Below are 16,890 nucleotides of genomic sequence, written 5' to 3'. Positions count from 1 at the left end.
ACTTGTGAGCCAGCTAGGAGGTGGGAGAGGGCAGGCAGACAACTCCCCCCAGCTCCCCTGGGGAAGAACAGGGCCAGTTCCTACCTGGCCATCAGCTTGTGTGAAATTAGGACCCGCCCACTATTGTTTCCTCTCCAGCATCCCCTATGGAAAGCATTTGGGTAATCCGCAGCTCCCATGGCTGCCTTTGGTTGTGAGTTTTAGTGTATTAATTGCCTGCTGGGTCAAGATATTTCCCCTGATCCCTCTGAGCTCTCTCCCTCCGCGCCCCTTTCCCACCCCCACCTCCCCACCCCCCCACCCCCACCCCCAGCAGTGGCTGTTTCACATGAAAATTAAGCTGTTCCCAACCTTCCTCTTTAACTTTCTTCCTTAAGAGAAACTTGTGTGATTGCATTGACCAAGCCCTATAACCAGTGGTAGGTGGGTTTGATGGAGTGGCAAGGCAACCAAAGGAATGAACTAGTTTTCATTTTAAAAACAAAAACAAAAACAAAAACCACAAAAAAAAAAAAACAAAAAAAAACCAACAACAACAACAAAAAAACACCACACCATTCTTTTTTCTTTTCACTCCATGTGTCATTATCATGAGCAGTTTACTAATCCTAAGAGATAACCTCTCCCCTGGTATTTCTGTTGCTTTTTGCAGGAATCTATCTCTGCATGTACCTTACGTGAGCTCCTTGAAACTAAATGGTGTTCAGAACATTAATGGCAAAACACTCTTAGAGCCATTGAGACACTGTGCTTCTGGCTTTGACTCACCAGGACGGCCAGGAACCCTGTTTGTTCTCCTCAACTGAGAGGAACTGAAATAATGAACAGGCCCTTCACTAGACCAGGACCTCCTTGCAGGGAACGGCTCTCAAGCCTAGTTCCTAGCGCACAGTAGCTGTTCAGCACTAGTAAACAATCACCTAATGGAATAAAACCAGTTCCTGGCATGGCACCAGGTGCAGAGTAAATGCTCAATAAACATTTGTTGGAATAACGTAAGTCCCTATATTTCATGGGGACGAATCCCAGGCTTCATGGCGCTTGCATCATGTGAGCCTCTGGAAGACATTTAGGCTGGATAGCATAGGGGAGCAGCCACAAGCAGGGAGGCGGAGGGCTGGTCCAGGCCCTCCAGCCAAGGAGACCAGCGCTGTGTCTGTGGGAACTTGGATGCTCCGACCTTGTGGGAGCTTGCAGGGGCGGGAGGAAGGGGGGGCACATCCAGGGCTGTCTGCGCTCCCTCTGGCGCTCTTACAAAAGCACATGGTGTGTGTGCCAGGCCTCGGCCTCAGCGGCTTTCACAGCCCCGTAATTATCTCCTGATCAAGGGAGGCAGGGGATCTGTGTGGAAATCACCTTTTAGGAGCAGATATTTCTATTGAAAAAGCCCCAGGAAGCTGCTGGCTTTCTCTCAAGTGTTCAAAGGATATACCGCTGGACTGACAGGTTAATTTAATCATATTAATACAAAAAGTGTCCCCAGTGCAGAGGGGAAAGTGTTGTGGTGAATTGTCAGTTTTGGACCTGGAGCTCCGGTTCCAATGAATGATTGAAAACACTCTCCGTGAGAAGGAAAAATGCTTCTTTCCAGCCCCGGCTGGTGGCTTGGTTGGTTGGGGTGTTGTCCTGTACACCAAAAAGGCTGTGGGTTCGATTCCTGGTTGGGGCACATAGCTAGGTTGTGGTTCTATCCCATGGGGTGCGTACAGGAGGCAACCAATTGAAGTTTCTCTCTCTCTCTTTCTCTCTCTCTCTCTCTCTCTCTCTCTCTATATATATATATATATATATATATATATATATATATATCCTCCCTCCCTTCTTCTCTCTCTAAAATCAGTAAACATATCCTTGGGTGAGGATTTAAAAAATAAATAAATAAAGGTTTCTTTCCAGGCCCCAGCCTGTGAGCTCTTCTTTTTTCTGAGGAAGGCTCTTTATCTTATGCAGATAAGAAGTTCACTCGCAGTAGAGCGAACACAACCAAATAAGGACCTCCATGTCCTTTCCTCACGCTTGCAAACAGCCTCCCTCTCTTTGACCACTCAGGAGAATGGAGTTAGGATGTTAGCAATCATCAGGTCATTGAAATCTTACATTTAACATCATGCGATGCCCACTTAGATCTGACAGTGGGACCACATGTTTATCCTGGCCACAAACTTAAAGTTACGTTCCTTCTCAGTATAATCACAAAAAGAAAAGCCCAAACTTTTTGTCTAGTATTGGCCTAACACAGAGCTGGGTACCTGACCAGCGGCTCCCATCTCGGACCCCAGCTAGCTGGGTCAGGGAACTGAACTTCTGGTTCCTCCTGCATGCAAAGGGGAGATCCGTTACATGGTGTCTACGGCCCCTTGGTAGGTCTAACCTCCTTCATTCTATAATACCGATCTCCTTAATTTTCCTCGTGTCTTTCCTCTAAACCTTATTCTTCTACCATGGCCCTGTCTGAAGGTGTGAAATTGAGATGTGTACATTTCCCAGGGTCAGGCTGTCTCAGCCTGCTGTTCTCTCTCTGTCTGACCTTACTGAGCTCACTGTAAAATCTACCCACAACCTTGGAGCTCCAGTCCGTAAAATCTACCCACAACCTTGGAACTCCAGTCCGTTGACTTGTTCAGTAATATTTACCAGATATCTATGCAGTGCTAGGCGCTGAGTGGATGGCACACTCGGGAACCGCCTCACCTTTGCAGAGCACCTCCCTCTGGTGCCCTGAGCCCCTGCTAGGACAGCAGGCCCGCCACTCCCTGTTCTCATCGGCCTGAAGGTCTCAGCATTCTTATTCCAGTCAGATGGAAAATTCAGTTCTGTTTTTTTGTTTTTGTTTTCTTGTTTGTTTGTTGTGTGTGTGTGTGTGTGTGTGTGTGTGTGTGTGTGTGTGTGTGTGTTTCCTTCCCCATCTTAATTGGTTTTCCATATGCAGGTCTTAGAAGTGAGGTGTATCTGTGCACATCAGCCCCCAGTGTGCAAGCTAACAATGCTATCAGAGGAAAGAGAAGGAGTGGGTAGTGACAGTAGAGTCAAGTCTTTCCCCTCCCCTCTATCTCGCTTGGGCTTCAAAATGATGGCACCGTGGCTGCTAGGGAGAGAGTGTCTCTCAGGATGGGGGTGGGCAGCACAGATTTAGATCTGCCTCTTCTGTGAGTCATTTCATGGATACATGTGAGGTGCCTGGCAGCCAGGAATCACTTTGGGGTCATGGATGGGACAGTTAGCACAGGTTTTTAGGGAAAGGACTGAGGCTTCAGGAATCCCAGTCTGACAGGCTGTTAAACACCCTGATCACGCTGCCAGATTCAAACCACTGTGTATAAATGCACGAACACTTAAGGTGGGCACTCTGCAACTGAGCTCCGCACGTCCATCTGGAGAATCGGGGGTACCTCTCTAAAGACACTGTCTTTGCTTACCGTCTCGATGTGTGTTCAGTTTTCCTTGGAAAGAGAGACTGTTCTGAATCCTGGGTTATTGGAGACCCTGATAGATTCAAAATATAAAGCATCCTTAGTTTCAACTGGGCTGCTGCCAAGAACGAGAGTAAGGCTAGAAAGAGTTGTCTCAAATTTTTGCTTTTTTACCTTTGGCACACCGCACCTAGTGGCCCTCACTTCAGTGATTACAGGGTTTGTGTAGCACGCCGGGGTTGGGCCGTGGAATAGCCATGCTGTGCTGGGCTGTCCTTGGAGGAGCATCAGCCAGCTTAGTTTTCTGCACTGTGCTTGCTGCCGCCACTGCTGCCCAGTGTGAGCTCCCAGGGTCTGGAAGGACGGTACCCCCACCCAGCCGAGACAGAGAGAGAGAGAGAGAGAGAGGCCAGCCTGACAGCCATCACGGGCTGAGTCCACCGACAGGGCCCCCTTCCCAAACTAAGTATTAAATTTGCATTATTTCATCCTTCTCCAAAAATGTGCTCGGAGCCGAGACACGTCTTTCCTGCGCTCTGGAATATGAGCTGTAAGGCACAGGAGCAGCCTTCAGCAAGGCACTCGGACCGCGGGGCTCTGTGAAAGTTGGGGTTTCAATAAATGCCATGTTGCGGGCAGAGAGAGTCTTTCTTCTTTCATCCCTGGCCAGAGAACAGACGACTCTGCCTGGTTCATGCTCATCATCTTAATCACAGGCTGGAGAGGAATATTTTGGGTTAGTTTCCCTTTTTTTTATACACACACAGTGTCCATTTATAGCGATCTGCTGACGGACTCTACCAATTACTTGAAAAACTTGTATTTAGAGAAAGACAAACTAAAAATGTGAATTCAAAGGCTAGCCACAGTTCTGCATTAGATTAGCCTGCTGTGGGGCAGGCCCAGCGTGGAGACGGCGGTTGGCACATGCACAGTGATGTCAGAGCTGGGAATGATCATCTGTTTTCACTTTAATTGGAGGATGATTAGAGAAAGTACACACTCTTGTATCTGCCTTTGTTATTGTGAGCTCATTAGAGCCCTCGTTCATGTTTATTATGGGCATTGTACGTAACAAGCCCAGGGACATTGCTGTCTCCACAGTCATGGACGGCATTTTTCCTCTCCTTGACAGCAACCATTTCTCCTTGGACTATTGCACGTGACTTTTGAAGCATCCTTCTGGTCTACCTCCTCCTCTGTCTTTGGAAGGCTTCTACCCCTCTGCTCTGCCTTTCGCTTGCTGTTTTTCTCTAGGGTTCCATCCTCTGCCTCTCTCTTATCTCAGTCTGAATGTTCTATCTCTTTAGCTACAACAGGAAAATGTGGAGATGAGGCTCCCAGCTCGGGGGTGCAGGATGTGCCAGTGCACGTGGTGCATCAGAGGAGCTCCTGTGGGAGCTGTCTTAGGGGCAGTCAGATAGACAGGGTCTCTCTGCCCCCATCCCTCTCCTCTCCTGGCACAGGGTGGAAAGAAGGCAGGGTAGGAGGGTGAAACGAAAATGTGATGGAGCCAGAGGAAGTGCATAAACTATGAGAAGGAGGAAGTTTCCATAGAGAGAAGAAATACTCAAGAAGAGAGACACCCCCCACTTTCTGGATCATTTTTGTCACACTCTCTTTACCTGTCACATTCATCCTGTCCTTTAGGGCCCAGATCAGTGAGTACTGCCTTCCTTGATCCTCTCAGGCACTTTGTGCATTTTATTCACTCAGTCAACAAATGTATTTTCCACTATTTTAGAATTTATGGTGTTTTAACAAAATTATTTTTAAATATATTTTTATTAATTTCAGAGAGAGGAAGAGAGAGATAGAAGCATCAATAATGAATCATTGATCGACTGCCTCCTGCATGCCCCCAACTTGGGGATCGAGCCTGCAACCCAGGCATGTGCCCTGACCAGGAATGGAACTGGGACCCCCTGGTTCATGGGTCAATGCTCAACCACTGAGCCATACCGGACGGGTTTAACAAAATTATTTTATTATCAACAGCTGGGCTTTGGCTTATTCATTTTGAAGATTTAATATATTGCACCTAGAATGATCAAAAAATAAATATTTTTATAGGCAAATGAATGAGTAGCCCATTTCAGATATAAATGGATTAATTTACTAGCATAGTCATGAGTTGAGGATTCACTGAGTCCTTGGTTTATACTGCTCAATTGACACTCCGGGCTAATGTCAGACATTAACCAACTGTCGAAGTTCCCTGTAGCACAGGCACGTTCTCTGAACACTTATTATGCACAATTCAGTAATGATTAACATTGGAACTCCACCTAGGCTGAGCAAGCCACATCAAAGCCCTTTTTTCACTAGGACTTTTAAAATATCAAATATGGACTGAATGAGTAGGTGTCAAAGAAACTGACTTTGTAAACTGAAAATTGTAAACTTGAGATTCATTTGAAATATGTCATGTGGACTGCATGTATAAAAATTATGAGTATTTGATTTGTCCCTAGTAGGTAATAAATACCATCTGTAATATTCCTCCTCACCTTTTTCTGATGAGCTTTATGTCGGGCGTTATATTTTCCTCGATACTCCTGTTTTGTGTTGTAAGGATTTCACCAAGAGGATTCTAAACAAGTGGTGTGGATGCAACAGAAAACGTGCACCAATCAGGTTTACATTCAGATATAAGGCAGATTGAACTTAGGGGGATTTCAGTGGTGGTCAGGCCTCCTTATTTTTCCCTTCTCCAGAGGTCATGCTGGTAGAGCTGTACAGGGACCCAGGGGTGAGACTGGCCCCAACAGGCAAAGGGCATGTGGCCACTGTCATCCAGAACCACAAACCAGCTCCACCAGCCCCCAAGGCTGACATGCTGCCCATGCCCACAGACCCCTCTCATTCTTTGCACCTCTGCCCACGTGGGTGCCTCCAGCAGAGTGCTGGCCACTGTCTGTCACCGTGAGATCCATGGAGCCTGAGGAGTCCTCTGTGAACTGAAAACAATGAAGCAAGTGGACATTAGACTTCCCTGCTTTTAGCTGTTTTATAGGGGCAACTGCATAGAGTTTGTTTGCAGGGAGGAGCTACTCAAGAGAATCGCAAGCATAATAGATGCTGCTGCTGAAGATGGTGACTTCAAGTCACTGGAGGTGACATGAGACCGAGCAGCCCACGTTAGGCCAGGCAAAAGCCCAGGGCTGAGCTGTGCTGGGCTCCAGGAGACAGAGTTTGTGTGATGGTGATTGGGGGGGCAGGCAGTCCCAATGTAGAACCGTAATTGGCAATCCCTGTTCTATTTCACTCTATTTTCACAATATTTGGCTAGGTCTCTGATTTAGCATATAGAATTTATGTGGCATTGCTACATTGATCACATTATTTTTTAATCATTTGTTTTAAACCACTTTATTAAGGTCTGATTGACATACAAAGAGCTGTATATATTTAATATATACGACAATGACTTTTGAGTAAGGTGACCAGACGTCCCACTTTTGGCGACATCTGATCACCTTACTTTTGAGATAAATATACGTTTGTGAAACTATCATGGCAATCTATAATATAAACATATCTGTCTCTTCAAAAAGTTTTCTACTGCAGTAGATCTCTGAGACATAGATAACCGAAACTTTGTACCTATGACTAATACCTCCACATTTCTTCATCTCCTCTTATCCATGATTTTCTAATACCTTGTTCCCTTGGCAGCTGGTTCAGATCTAATGGTCATTACAGAGTTGGGCTGTTGATCACACCTTGATTTTGATGGCTATCAATCACAGGCCGTAGGTTCAACCAAAACTGAAATGATTTCTTTCGGTTGGTCAATCAGTTTCATGTGTGTGCCCAGTCCTCTGGCAACTGCGGTGGGAATTCGAGAGGACCTGGAACCAGGATGTTTATACTCGCAGTGCACGGCACACTCACCACCCATAGGATCTCATTTCATTCTCACAGCCATCCTGGGAGGCAGACATTATTTTTATCCCCATTTTACATTCAAGGAAACAGGAAGTCAGAGTGGTTAAGTAACTTAATAAGATACTAGAAGGAGAGATTATTCTGAAAGCTACTAAAATGCACTGTGGTTTCTCTGAGTTCCTTCCCAGAACTAGAGCCACAGCGTAGGGAGTGCTGCTGCTAATTGCTCACAGTTCTGTAAACTCCAGCTCTCCAGCCCCAACGGCTGTGGGTATGACTACTGGGGCCTTTTTTCACCTTTGAAAACTATGCAAAGAGGGTCAGGGAAGCATCAGCTCAGAGTGTGGGGCTTCTAGCCAGTGTTTCTTAGGGAACTATTTTTAGAGAAAACTTCTATTTTTAGATTCAGAATGGTTTTCAAAACAAAGCATCAAGACAACACTGTACACATTTGCATCTGGGTAGGCAAGTCCTTGCCACACAGCGGGATGCGAGGCAGCCTGGCTGGCCTGAGCCCACAGCTCTGGGGACATGTAAAGCCATGAGCAGACTGGAGATTTGATCCACATGTGGTCTGGCCAGATGTAGCCCCAGTGCGCTATGATCTGGGGAACCTGCAGGCTGTGGGCAGTGGGGCTCAGCCTAGCGGCACAATAAGAATCCTGACTTGAACTTCCTTTGAATTTGGGGTCCTATGAACTTTTTTTTGGATTTAGCCATGAAGAAATGGTCCACCAATCAAATGTGAATGCAAATAGACTCGGGCATATTGACTCACGTAGTAAGTTAACAATCTGCTTTCAGAAACGTTTAACTTAGGCACAGAAGTTGAAGATAGCTGTGCTAATTAAACCTAAGTCTTTCCTATTCGTTAAAAAACATACACGAGCCCTGGTCGGTGTGGGTCAGCTGGTTGGAGTGTCCTTCCATGCACCAAAGGTGGCAGGTTTAATTCCTAGTCAGGAGGTAGCTGATCGATATTTCCCTCTCATATCAGTGTTTCTTTCTCTTTCTCTGTCTCTCTTCCTCTCTCTAAAATATCAATTAAAAAAGAAACACTTTAAAGAACATACATGAAGGGTTCCATATTAGGAAAAACATTGACAACCAAATTCCTAGAAAAGCTAGGGGGTTTTCTTCACTTAGCCCAAGTGAGTACGTTTTGTTCTAATAGGCTTGTGCCATTAAAGTGTGAAAATGGCTTCATATCCGCAGGAGGAATAAAATGGGTCTTAGAGCTAGAATAAAAATTTAAACTTATCTTTGTACATTATTAAAGTAATCAAAAAGAGAGCTCAGAGGAAATAAATGTCAGGCCCCTCACCAGGGCAGAAAAGAAACTAAACCCTAAAAGCAGCAAATGAAAACGCCTGCCATTGCTATTTCCCCCCTAACACTGTTCAAAGTCTGGAACACGAATCGGGGAGCAAATGTAGATCCTCTCCAAGGCCAGACCAAAGAAGTGATTTGTTTTGTGTGTGTTTTGTTTCCTGATACAATAATTGCTTCTGCCCACTTTTCTCCTTTTTTTTAAGTTCTTAAGTAAAAGAGGATATAAAAGAAAAAAACTTTCTAGCATTTAATGAGTTTTTTGGCAGACATTATGACCTATTTTCATAGAACTATTGCAAGGAATACATGAGTTAACTTAGAACACTTAACACAATGTTTTATGTTTGAAGGAGATAGTAAGTGCTTATAAGTATTAGCTGTTATCGTTAGTGTTGACAGTAGTCTTCAGTGTACCAGATACTGTACTAAATACTATATGTGCCTTCTACCACTTGCTATTATACTAATTTTATAAATAGTAAACTGAGGCGTAGGAAGTTAAGAAACTTGTCCAAGATTGCACAACTGGTAATAATAACATTTACTGTGCACTTCCTATATGCCGGGCATACTGCTAATAGTTATCATCACATTTAGGCCACACAACAATCCTGTGCAATAGATGATATTATCCTCATTTTACAGATGAGGAAATCCAGGCCTAGGCAGATCAGCTAATGCCTAGGGTCCCACAGCCAGTGAGTGACAGGTCTGAGACTCAAACCCAAGCTATTGGCCCCGAAAGTGTGTGCTCTGCACGGCTGTGCACCCTGCCTTCTGGGAGAGGGGGAGCAGGCCTCCACTTCAGTCCCACAGCCAGGTCCTCATTAAAGTCCCTTCCTACACAGTCACAGCATTAATTCTTTCAAGCCCTGTTCTCCAGCCACACCCAGGTCACGCTCGGTGAGAATAGACCCAGCCATCCGTTCACCCTGTGCTGATGCTGGGAACTCCTTCCCCCGCTGCCCCGCCTTCTCTAGGCATGAAAAGTTTGTTTTCTTCTTATTTGCAAGTCAGCTAACACATTTATTTTATTTAAGCTTTGTGTAATTAAAAATCTTAAGGATTATACACCAAAATGTAAACAACAAATAATAAATCTACAGGTAATTTTAATTTTCCTGTTCATACTTTTTTTGTGTGTTTTTCAACCTATCTACAACAAATCTATAAACTGCATAGCCAGAAAAAAAATAATGTATTTTATAAAACACAATCATAGACAATATGAGACTGTAGTTTCCAAAGAGTCAGGAGGATGCACTGTACAAACAAGAGACAGAAGCATTGAATACCAGGAGATCAGATGTGTCTGTGGGCCTCTCTCAGTCCCTTTTCCATTTGGTGAATCCCTCACCTATCACTAATTACTGTCTTGCAAATTATATTTTAGCCGACAGGTCCTTTCTTCAAACAAAATGTAGAGATGTACAGTATATTTAGCAAACACCTTCCTGAAGAGTTAAATGGTGGGTGCTGATGGAAGTGGAGATGGGAACCTGGACCCCCACCCGCTGGCTCACCATCCCGCCTGGAGAGCTCTCCCAGGCGCTCCTGGAACCCTGTCTCTGGCGAACACAGCTCTCCCGGAAGCCATTGGTCCTTGCTCAGGATATTTGAACTGCTTCACATTTCCAGAGGCTGTTCAGACAGGGACCTCTATGAAGCTCATTAAATGTTATGTAAAATACTGATTTCCTTCGTTTGCCCTCCGGTTTTCTGCTGATCTTTTTCACATCAAAACCAATACGCATGACTAACCCATCTTATAACTGAGAACTGATTCTAGCCAGAAAGCCTTATCATCATAGTAGAGGTGGCTTTTAGCTCAGAAGGAAAAGAGAAAGATTTGTTTGCTTATGCTTCTCTCTGAACTTCCTACTTTCTTCCCAAAGATTAACAAATCCAGTTTGCTTTCTTTTTTTTTTTCTTTTTTCTTTTTTTTTAACTCACCAAGTTGATGGGTGGACTATTTGGTGATTCATGGTCTGAAACTCTCTGCTCTCTTGACTTGTGTGATGTCCTGTTCAACTGCCTTTTCTTCCTCATATTATTTTCTTCTCTGCTTCATTTGCTGACAGTTCTGTGGGGTTTGGGGCATTCAATGGTCTGTCTCTGGGCAAATGATTTCTTCTTGCTTCTCTCTCCAGACAACTAATACATGCCCAGGGTTCAGTGATCGCAGCGTTGTGGATGGTGCTTAAGTGAGAGTATATTTCAGTCTCTCATGCAGGGCCACTGTTTTAGCTTCAGTGTGTAGTGATAGTGCTATCTTGAGCTAATATTAATTCTTCAAAGTTGGTATATCTGACTCCAGAATCATATTATTGCCACTATTTCTTGTCCCAACATCTCTATTCTGCCAGCAGCAACTCTATTCTCCCAGTCACCAAACTTGAAATTTTATTATTTATAACTTAGTTCCTAAATATCACCGATTTTACATTCAAAACTTCTCTTAGGTGTCTCTTTGCTTATTACTTCATGTCATAGAATTTTAGAACACAAAGCTTTCTTACTACATAGTTTTTAATCAATAAAATGTCTTTTTATTGATTTCAGAGAGGAATGGAGAGGGCGAGAGAAAGGTAGAGAGAGAGAGAGAGAAAGAGAGAGAGAGAGAGAGAGAGAGAGAGAGAGAGAGAGAGAGAGAGAGAGAGACATCAATGATGAAAGAGCATCATTGATTAGCTACCTCCTGCATGCCCTCCACTGGGTATCGAGCCTGCAACATGGGCATGTGCCCTGACCAGGAATCGAACCATGACTTCCTGGTTCATAGGTTGACATTCAGCCACTGAGCCACACTGGCTGGGCAATAAATATTTCTTAAATCTGAAACTAATCCAACTCTCCAAGAGAAATTCTAAAAGTTTGTTAACATTCTAAGTAATCTCTGCCCCCTATCCCTCATCTCGATAGTCTTATCTCCTACACTGTGGATTTAATCATGAAAACACCAGTTGAAATTAGGAAAACAGTTACCTCGGGGAGAGGAGGGTTTTGCAGGCCTAGTAATGTTCTCTTTCTTGAGTGGGCTGGTATTACAAGGGAGAGTCCACTCTTTGTCAAGCGTGATTTGCGCACATTTTTCTGTGAGTGTTAAATATTTTAAAGCAGTCTTAGGACTGACACAGTACAAGAAAGATATGATTGCTGGTCAAATGATTTTTTTTTTTTTAAAGCTGTAGATTCTCTCTAAAATGTGTAGAGAGGTAGAAAATTTAAATTCTGAAAGTATCCGATAGAGGATGTGAAGAAACAGGGACCTCACTGGTAGGAGGGCCAATCAGTACATGCTGTGAAGTTGGAAATGTGTGCGCCTTGCACCTAGACAATTCTGCCAGGCCTACACCCAGAGAGAACGCCTGCCCATGTGCATAGGAGCTGTGGGCAGCATGTTCCCTGCAGGAGAGCTTATAATAGGAAAAAGGAAAAGTGAAGGAACCTAAGAGCCCCTCACAGGTTAAATAAAATGTGTTTTTTATATAGTGAAATATTAAACAGTTAAATATATATGCATTTATAATAGGGCTCTAAAAATACTATTGTGGATGAACAACAGATGCAGAATATGTATAGCTTTATACACACATGCATTTTTAAAGTATCAAGCAATGCTGTATATTATTCCTGGGCACATATTTATGTTAATGTGTTTTTAAACAGTGGAAGGAAACCCTGTATACTTTCATGGTGAAGCAGGAGCCTCTGGGGAGTGAGTGGAGGAGGGTCTGGGATTGAGGATGGGGACAAAGGAAACTGTCACTTCATCTTCCTTATCCTGTTTCTTCAATTAAAATATTTAAAAAAGGCAAATGTGACTAAATGTTAACATCTGTTCATTCTGGGTGACAGCTCACAGGGTATTAGCTATACGATTTCTTGTCATTTTTCCTTTGTTTAATTTCTGAAAATGAAAAATTCATTGAGATAACAGCATCTTTCATCAGTTAGTCTTATTTATTGTCTGCGTATTTTATGTTCCTGTTTGTTTGATAGCTGAGATAGCGGAATTTCCTTTTTGTTGTTGTTGTTTATGTTCACAAAGCAAACTTGTTTTAGTTAACATTCTTTGGTATAGAAACGTGGCCGCCATACAGACTTGTGAGGAGTAATCGTGAGGGCCGCAGTTCACCACAGTCTGTGTATTAAGAACCACTTCCTGTGATCGACCTCCTCAAGCTATTGGAGCCAAAACAGCCAGAAGCAAACAGAATCAAGAAGTCAAAAAGATTTCCTCTTTGGTGCTAATGACTTGCTGGTATGCAGTTGTTAGGACTGAAGGTCTGAAACCACCCATGTTGATTGGCTCAGTCTCCAGGATGTCTTGGGGGTCATTTCCACAAGACTGGCAAAAGAATGGGACCCTGCCTTTCCCAACACTTCCTGCGTGCAACCCTGAGCAGCATAGACGTCTGCTCCGGCAGGAAGCAGGGCACCCTCAAAGTTCCATATGCCAGATGGACAGATGGACCGACCACGGGCACAGACCTTATCACAGATACGGCCATTAGTCACTGGGCGGGTGGTCTGGATGTCTTCGGAGGTGCACCCAAGGTGATTGCTATGACCATGTTTGAAAAGTTAGCAGATAAATGTGGGCTTGGACTAAATATTATAGAGTTAGCCCCTAAGTTGAGGCTTTTAAACATAGACAGGTAAGAGGAGGTGGGGGGCCTTCAGACCTTGCCCTCCAGGATCATCAACTAGAGGTGAACTTGGGTCTCTCTGGACTTTAGCCCTCCTTCCCATAAGCAGGTGAAAGAGGGAGTACTCCAAAAGAAGGGACTGCCGAAACCGGTTTGGCTCAGTGGATAGAGCGTCGGCCTGAGGACTGAAGGGTCCCAAGGTTCAATTCTGGTCAGGGGCATGTACCTTGGTTGCGGGCACATCCCCAGTGAGGGCTGTGCAGGAGGCAGCTGGTCAGTTTCTCTCTCATCGATATTTCCAGCTCTCTATCTCTCCCTTCCTCTTTGTAGAAAATCAATTATATGTATGTGTGTGTATATATATATATATATATATATATATATATATATATATATATATTTTTTTTTTTTTTTTTTTTTTTTTTTTCCTTTAAAGAAGGAAGTAAGCTTGCTCTGAGCTGTGCATCCCCAGGGAGCCTGGTGGGTGTCCAGCGAGACCAGTGCTGGGGGGCTGAGCCTTCCTAAGTCAGTTATCAGCAAGGCTTCTCTGTCACAGATCTGAAACTGTGTCCTCACCAATCCAGTTTTATCAGAAACAAAAGCAATATTTTCAGCTTCAGCTGTTTGGCCTCTACCTCAATTGGTTCCAAACTCAAAAGGGGAAGAGGGATACTTTTATTCATTGCTCTCCTCAAAAACCTATTGATCAATTAATTATAAGACCTCAAGATGATAAATTAATATTCTCCACAATACCAGCCAATAATTTGTATACTGAATTTATTACTACACCCATAATTATCCTGTCTGAATGGTTAGCTGAGCACTGCTCAATTACTTTTAGATTTCATACCTGTGGTTACAAAATTAATAGTATGTACTATTCATTATGGCACGCTTGACCTCGCAAAGCTTGAAATAGACTGCATTAAAATGTACATTTTATGGTGTATTATATTCTTTCCCTAGGTATAAGTTTACACAGAAAATGTATTTATTTAATTTAGTCATTGAATGGCAAAAGCAAAACACACAAACAACCCAGCGTGCTGTAACAGAACCCTGTTCTGCACATGGCCAGCTGTGCGTTGTGATTTTAAGGATGAATTAGTATTCTAATCTCTTTGGGATTTCTTTTATATTCCTGGTGGTTTATGACTGACGTTGAATGTAACTTTGGCTCTGCTTATACTTAATAGGAGATTCATTTCTGTGGCAGGATACACATTTACATTCCAGTGTTGAAAAAAAGCTACTGTTCTGCAAGAAGGAAATAAAATGTTGATTTATAATGACACATTCCGATAGCAGTGATCTAATTCTCCCAACTATTTCTTCCCAGGTCCTGGGAATAGCACGGCTCTTGCAAAGGGTGACTCTTCTCTTCCAGAATATTCAGCCTTCAACACATCTGTCCATGCTGCAATTAGACACAGAAACTGGAAACTCCTCACAGGCTACCCAGGTATAGAATGCTCAGCACTCCCCAAAATGGAACGACTCATAACTCTGGGGCTGCTGAATGAGGGGTGGGGGTGGGTAAGGGGGGGATCTACTACTAATCCTGACCCCTCACCCCCCAAAAAGCTAAGAATTAACTGTAGGAGGAATAAAAGGAAGAAATGCCACTCTAGTGCTTCAGGGAAAATAAGGATTTCAGATAGGCTTGGTTCTCAAGCATAACAAAGAGAACCTCTGAAGGCGACATCCTCAGCCCACAGGGAGCCTCCCCTGAGCACCTTCTCTAAAGGCGACATCTGTGAAGGACTTGTGGGATATGTGGCACGATGGTTAAGGTCATGGTGTGCGATTAAGCAGTGTGTATAATGAGGACATTCTTGGCAACTATGGCAAGACAATGCTTCATTGTTTGGGACTGCACCATGTGTTGCAAGACATTTTAGCATCCCTGGCCCATGACCACAAAATACAGAGTCTTGTGACAACTCCCCCTTCCCCCTTCCCCCTTGACACACACACACACACACACACACACACACGCACACGCACACGCACAGGCACACATACATGCATTCACATTTCTGGATGCCCCTGGGTATGAAGCATGAGACATGTCTCATTAAAGCACCAGACGTCTGAGTCTTCGATCCAGACACAGCATCAAGGGCCCCATGTTTTTCGTGTGTCCTTGCCCCCACAACCCAGCTCAGCTTTGTCCCTCGGGCTCTCTCCACGAAATTAGAACTGATCTACCATGTCTACAATAAACTGTTGAATTTCTTTGCCAGGCTGTGGTCACTGGTTCCCTCCACCATCAGAATACAATGTTTCTGAGATACCCTCATCGGACCCACCAAGCAAGACCCTCTGGCTCTTTGATATTGAGCAGGACCCAGAAGAAAGACATGACCTGTCCAGGGAGTATCCCCATGTGGTCAAACAGCTCCTTTCCCGGCTACAGTTCTACCAAAAACACTCGGTGCCCGTGTTCTACCCGGATCAGGACCCCCGCTGTGACCCCAAGGACACTGGGGCTTGGGGCCCTTGGATGTAGGACCTGGGGCAGCCTCGGGTGGGTCGCTAGAAAGCCTTTCTGTGCAAGTTGGACTTCAGACTCTGCTCGTGTGACTCATTCGTCCTCCCAATGGCTTCCCCTGGCCCTTCTTTTGCCCCTAAACCGCATTAACGAGGTTGTCTCATTTCAACCCCTTGTGCATTTAAGAAGATGCGATAAAATCTGGAACCCTCCCGCTGTTGGTTTGGGTGCGTGTCTAGAGGAGAGGGTGATGGGGTTCATCTCCTTTTTTCCAGAGCCATGGGTCTGCTGGGAACTTGACTTGAAATAGGAAGTTTGTGAGTCCTGGAGGCCGGAGCAGCTGGCTCCTTTAGCCTCGCAAGTCAGATGTGAGGTTTCCCTCTGCCAATAGCCAGCTTTTATGGGGGTGACTCACATTTCTTGCAGCAAATGAAGGGAGCAGACCATTGTTAATGGCTCTGTTGGCTAGCGGGTCTCCCTGTCTGCGAGAGATCGTGTTCAGACGTCCCATGTGAATACGCGCCTGGGTCACCCTCGCTCACACACTTCATCACTCATCCCGTCCTGGAGCATGAGGCCCATTTCACTGGTCAGGTCAGGATGGCAGCACGCCTGCTCCTCGGTTCTGCTCTTCACAATAAAGAACTCTTTTTATCCCCCTCGCCCCCCCAGCCATTGCTCATTTTGTCTAGCCTTCCTGCTCCCCGCAGAGCCCCCTGGTTTTCTCCTCCCCTTCCCTGTGACTCAGGCGTCCTGGGCCTGAGGAGGCTGCCTTGCTTCTCCGCTCTGAGCCCCACTGGTCTTGGGGACACTGAGCCCTGCCTTCCTTCTGCCCCTAGCGCCCAGTGAGAGCCCCGCCAGAGAAGGCGGCCCGCCTCTCTCTGTGAGTTCGTGGTGAACACGAAGAGGCCTGGGTGGGCAAGGCTTGGGTCTGGGTCATCTGTCTGGTGAGCACTTTTTAAATTAATAAATTAATGATGCTGGTGTCTTTTTAATTTTTATTTTATTGATTTTTCACAGAGAGAAAGAAAGAGGGATAGAGAGCTAGAAACGTCGATGAGAGAGAAACATCGACCAGCTGCCTCCTGCACACCCCCTACCGGGGATG

At 44.8% G+C, this 16,890-nt stretch overlaps 1 protein-coding gene across 1 annotated transcript in view; it reads left to right on the top strand.

Moving 5' to 3' along the window:
• The window catches only part of ARSB (arylsulfatase B), a 118,450-nt gene extending 102,009 nt beyond the window's left edge, over positions 1 to 16,441 (top strand). Inside the window, exons 7-8 of the mRNA XM_036409798.2 lie at positions 14,628 to 14,750; positions 15,535 to 16,441. Coding sequence (XP_036265691.1) covers positions 14,628 to 14,750; positions 15,535 to 15,800 — 389 coding nt within the window. The 3' untranslated portion in view covers positions 15,801 to 16,441. The remainder of the gene's footprint in view (positions 1 to 14,627; positions 14,751 to 15,534) is intronic.
• Positions 16,442 to 16,890: the final 449 nt, after the last annotated feature.

This window comes from Pipistrellus kuhlii, unplaced genomic scaffold (genome assembly GCF_014108245.1).
Source record: "Pipistrellus kuhlii isolate mPipKuh1 unplaced genomic scaffold, mPipKuh1.p scaffold_m20_p_4, whole genome shotgun sequence".
Taxonomy (NCBI): Eukaryota; Metazoa; Chordata; class Mammalia; order Chiroptera; family Vespertilionidae; genus Pipistrellus; species Pipistrellus kuhlii.
The sequence above is the reverse complement of the archived record's forward strand: the minus strand, read 5'-3'. Positions and strand labels throughout refer to the sequence as shown.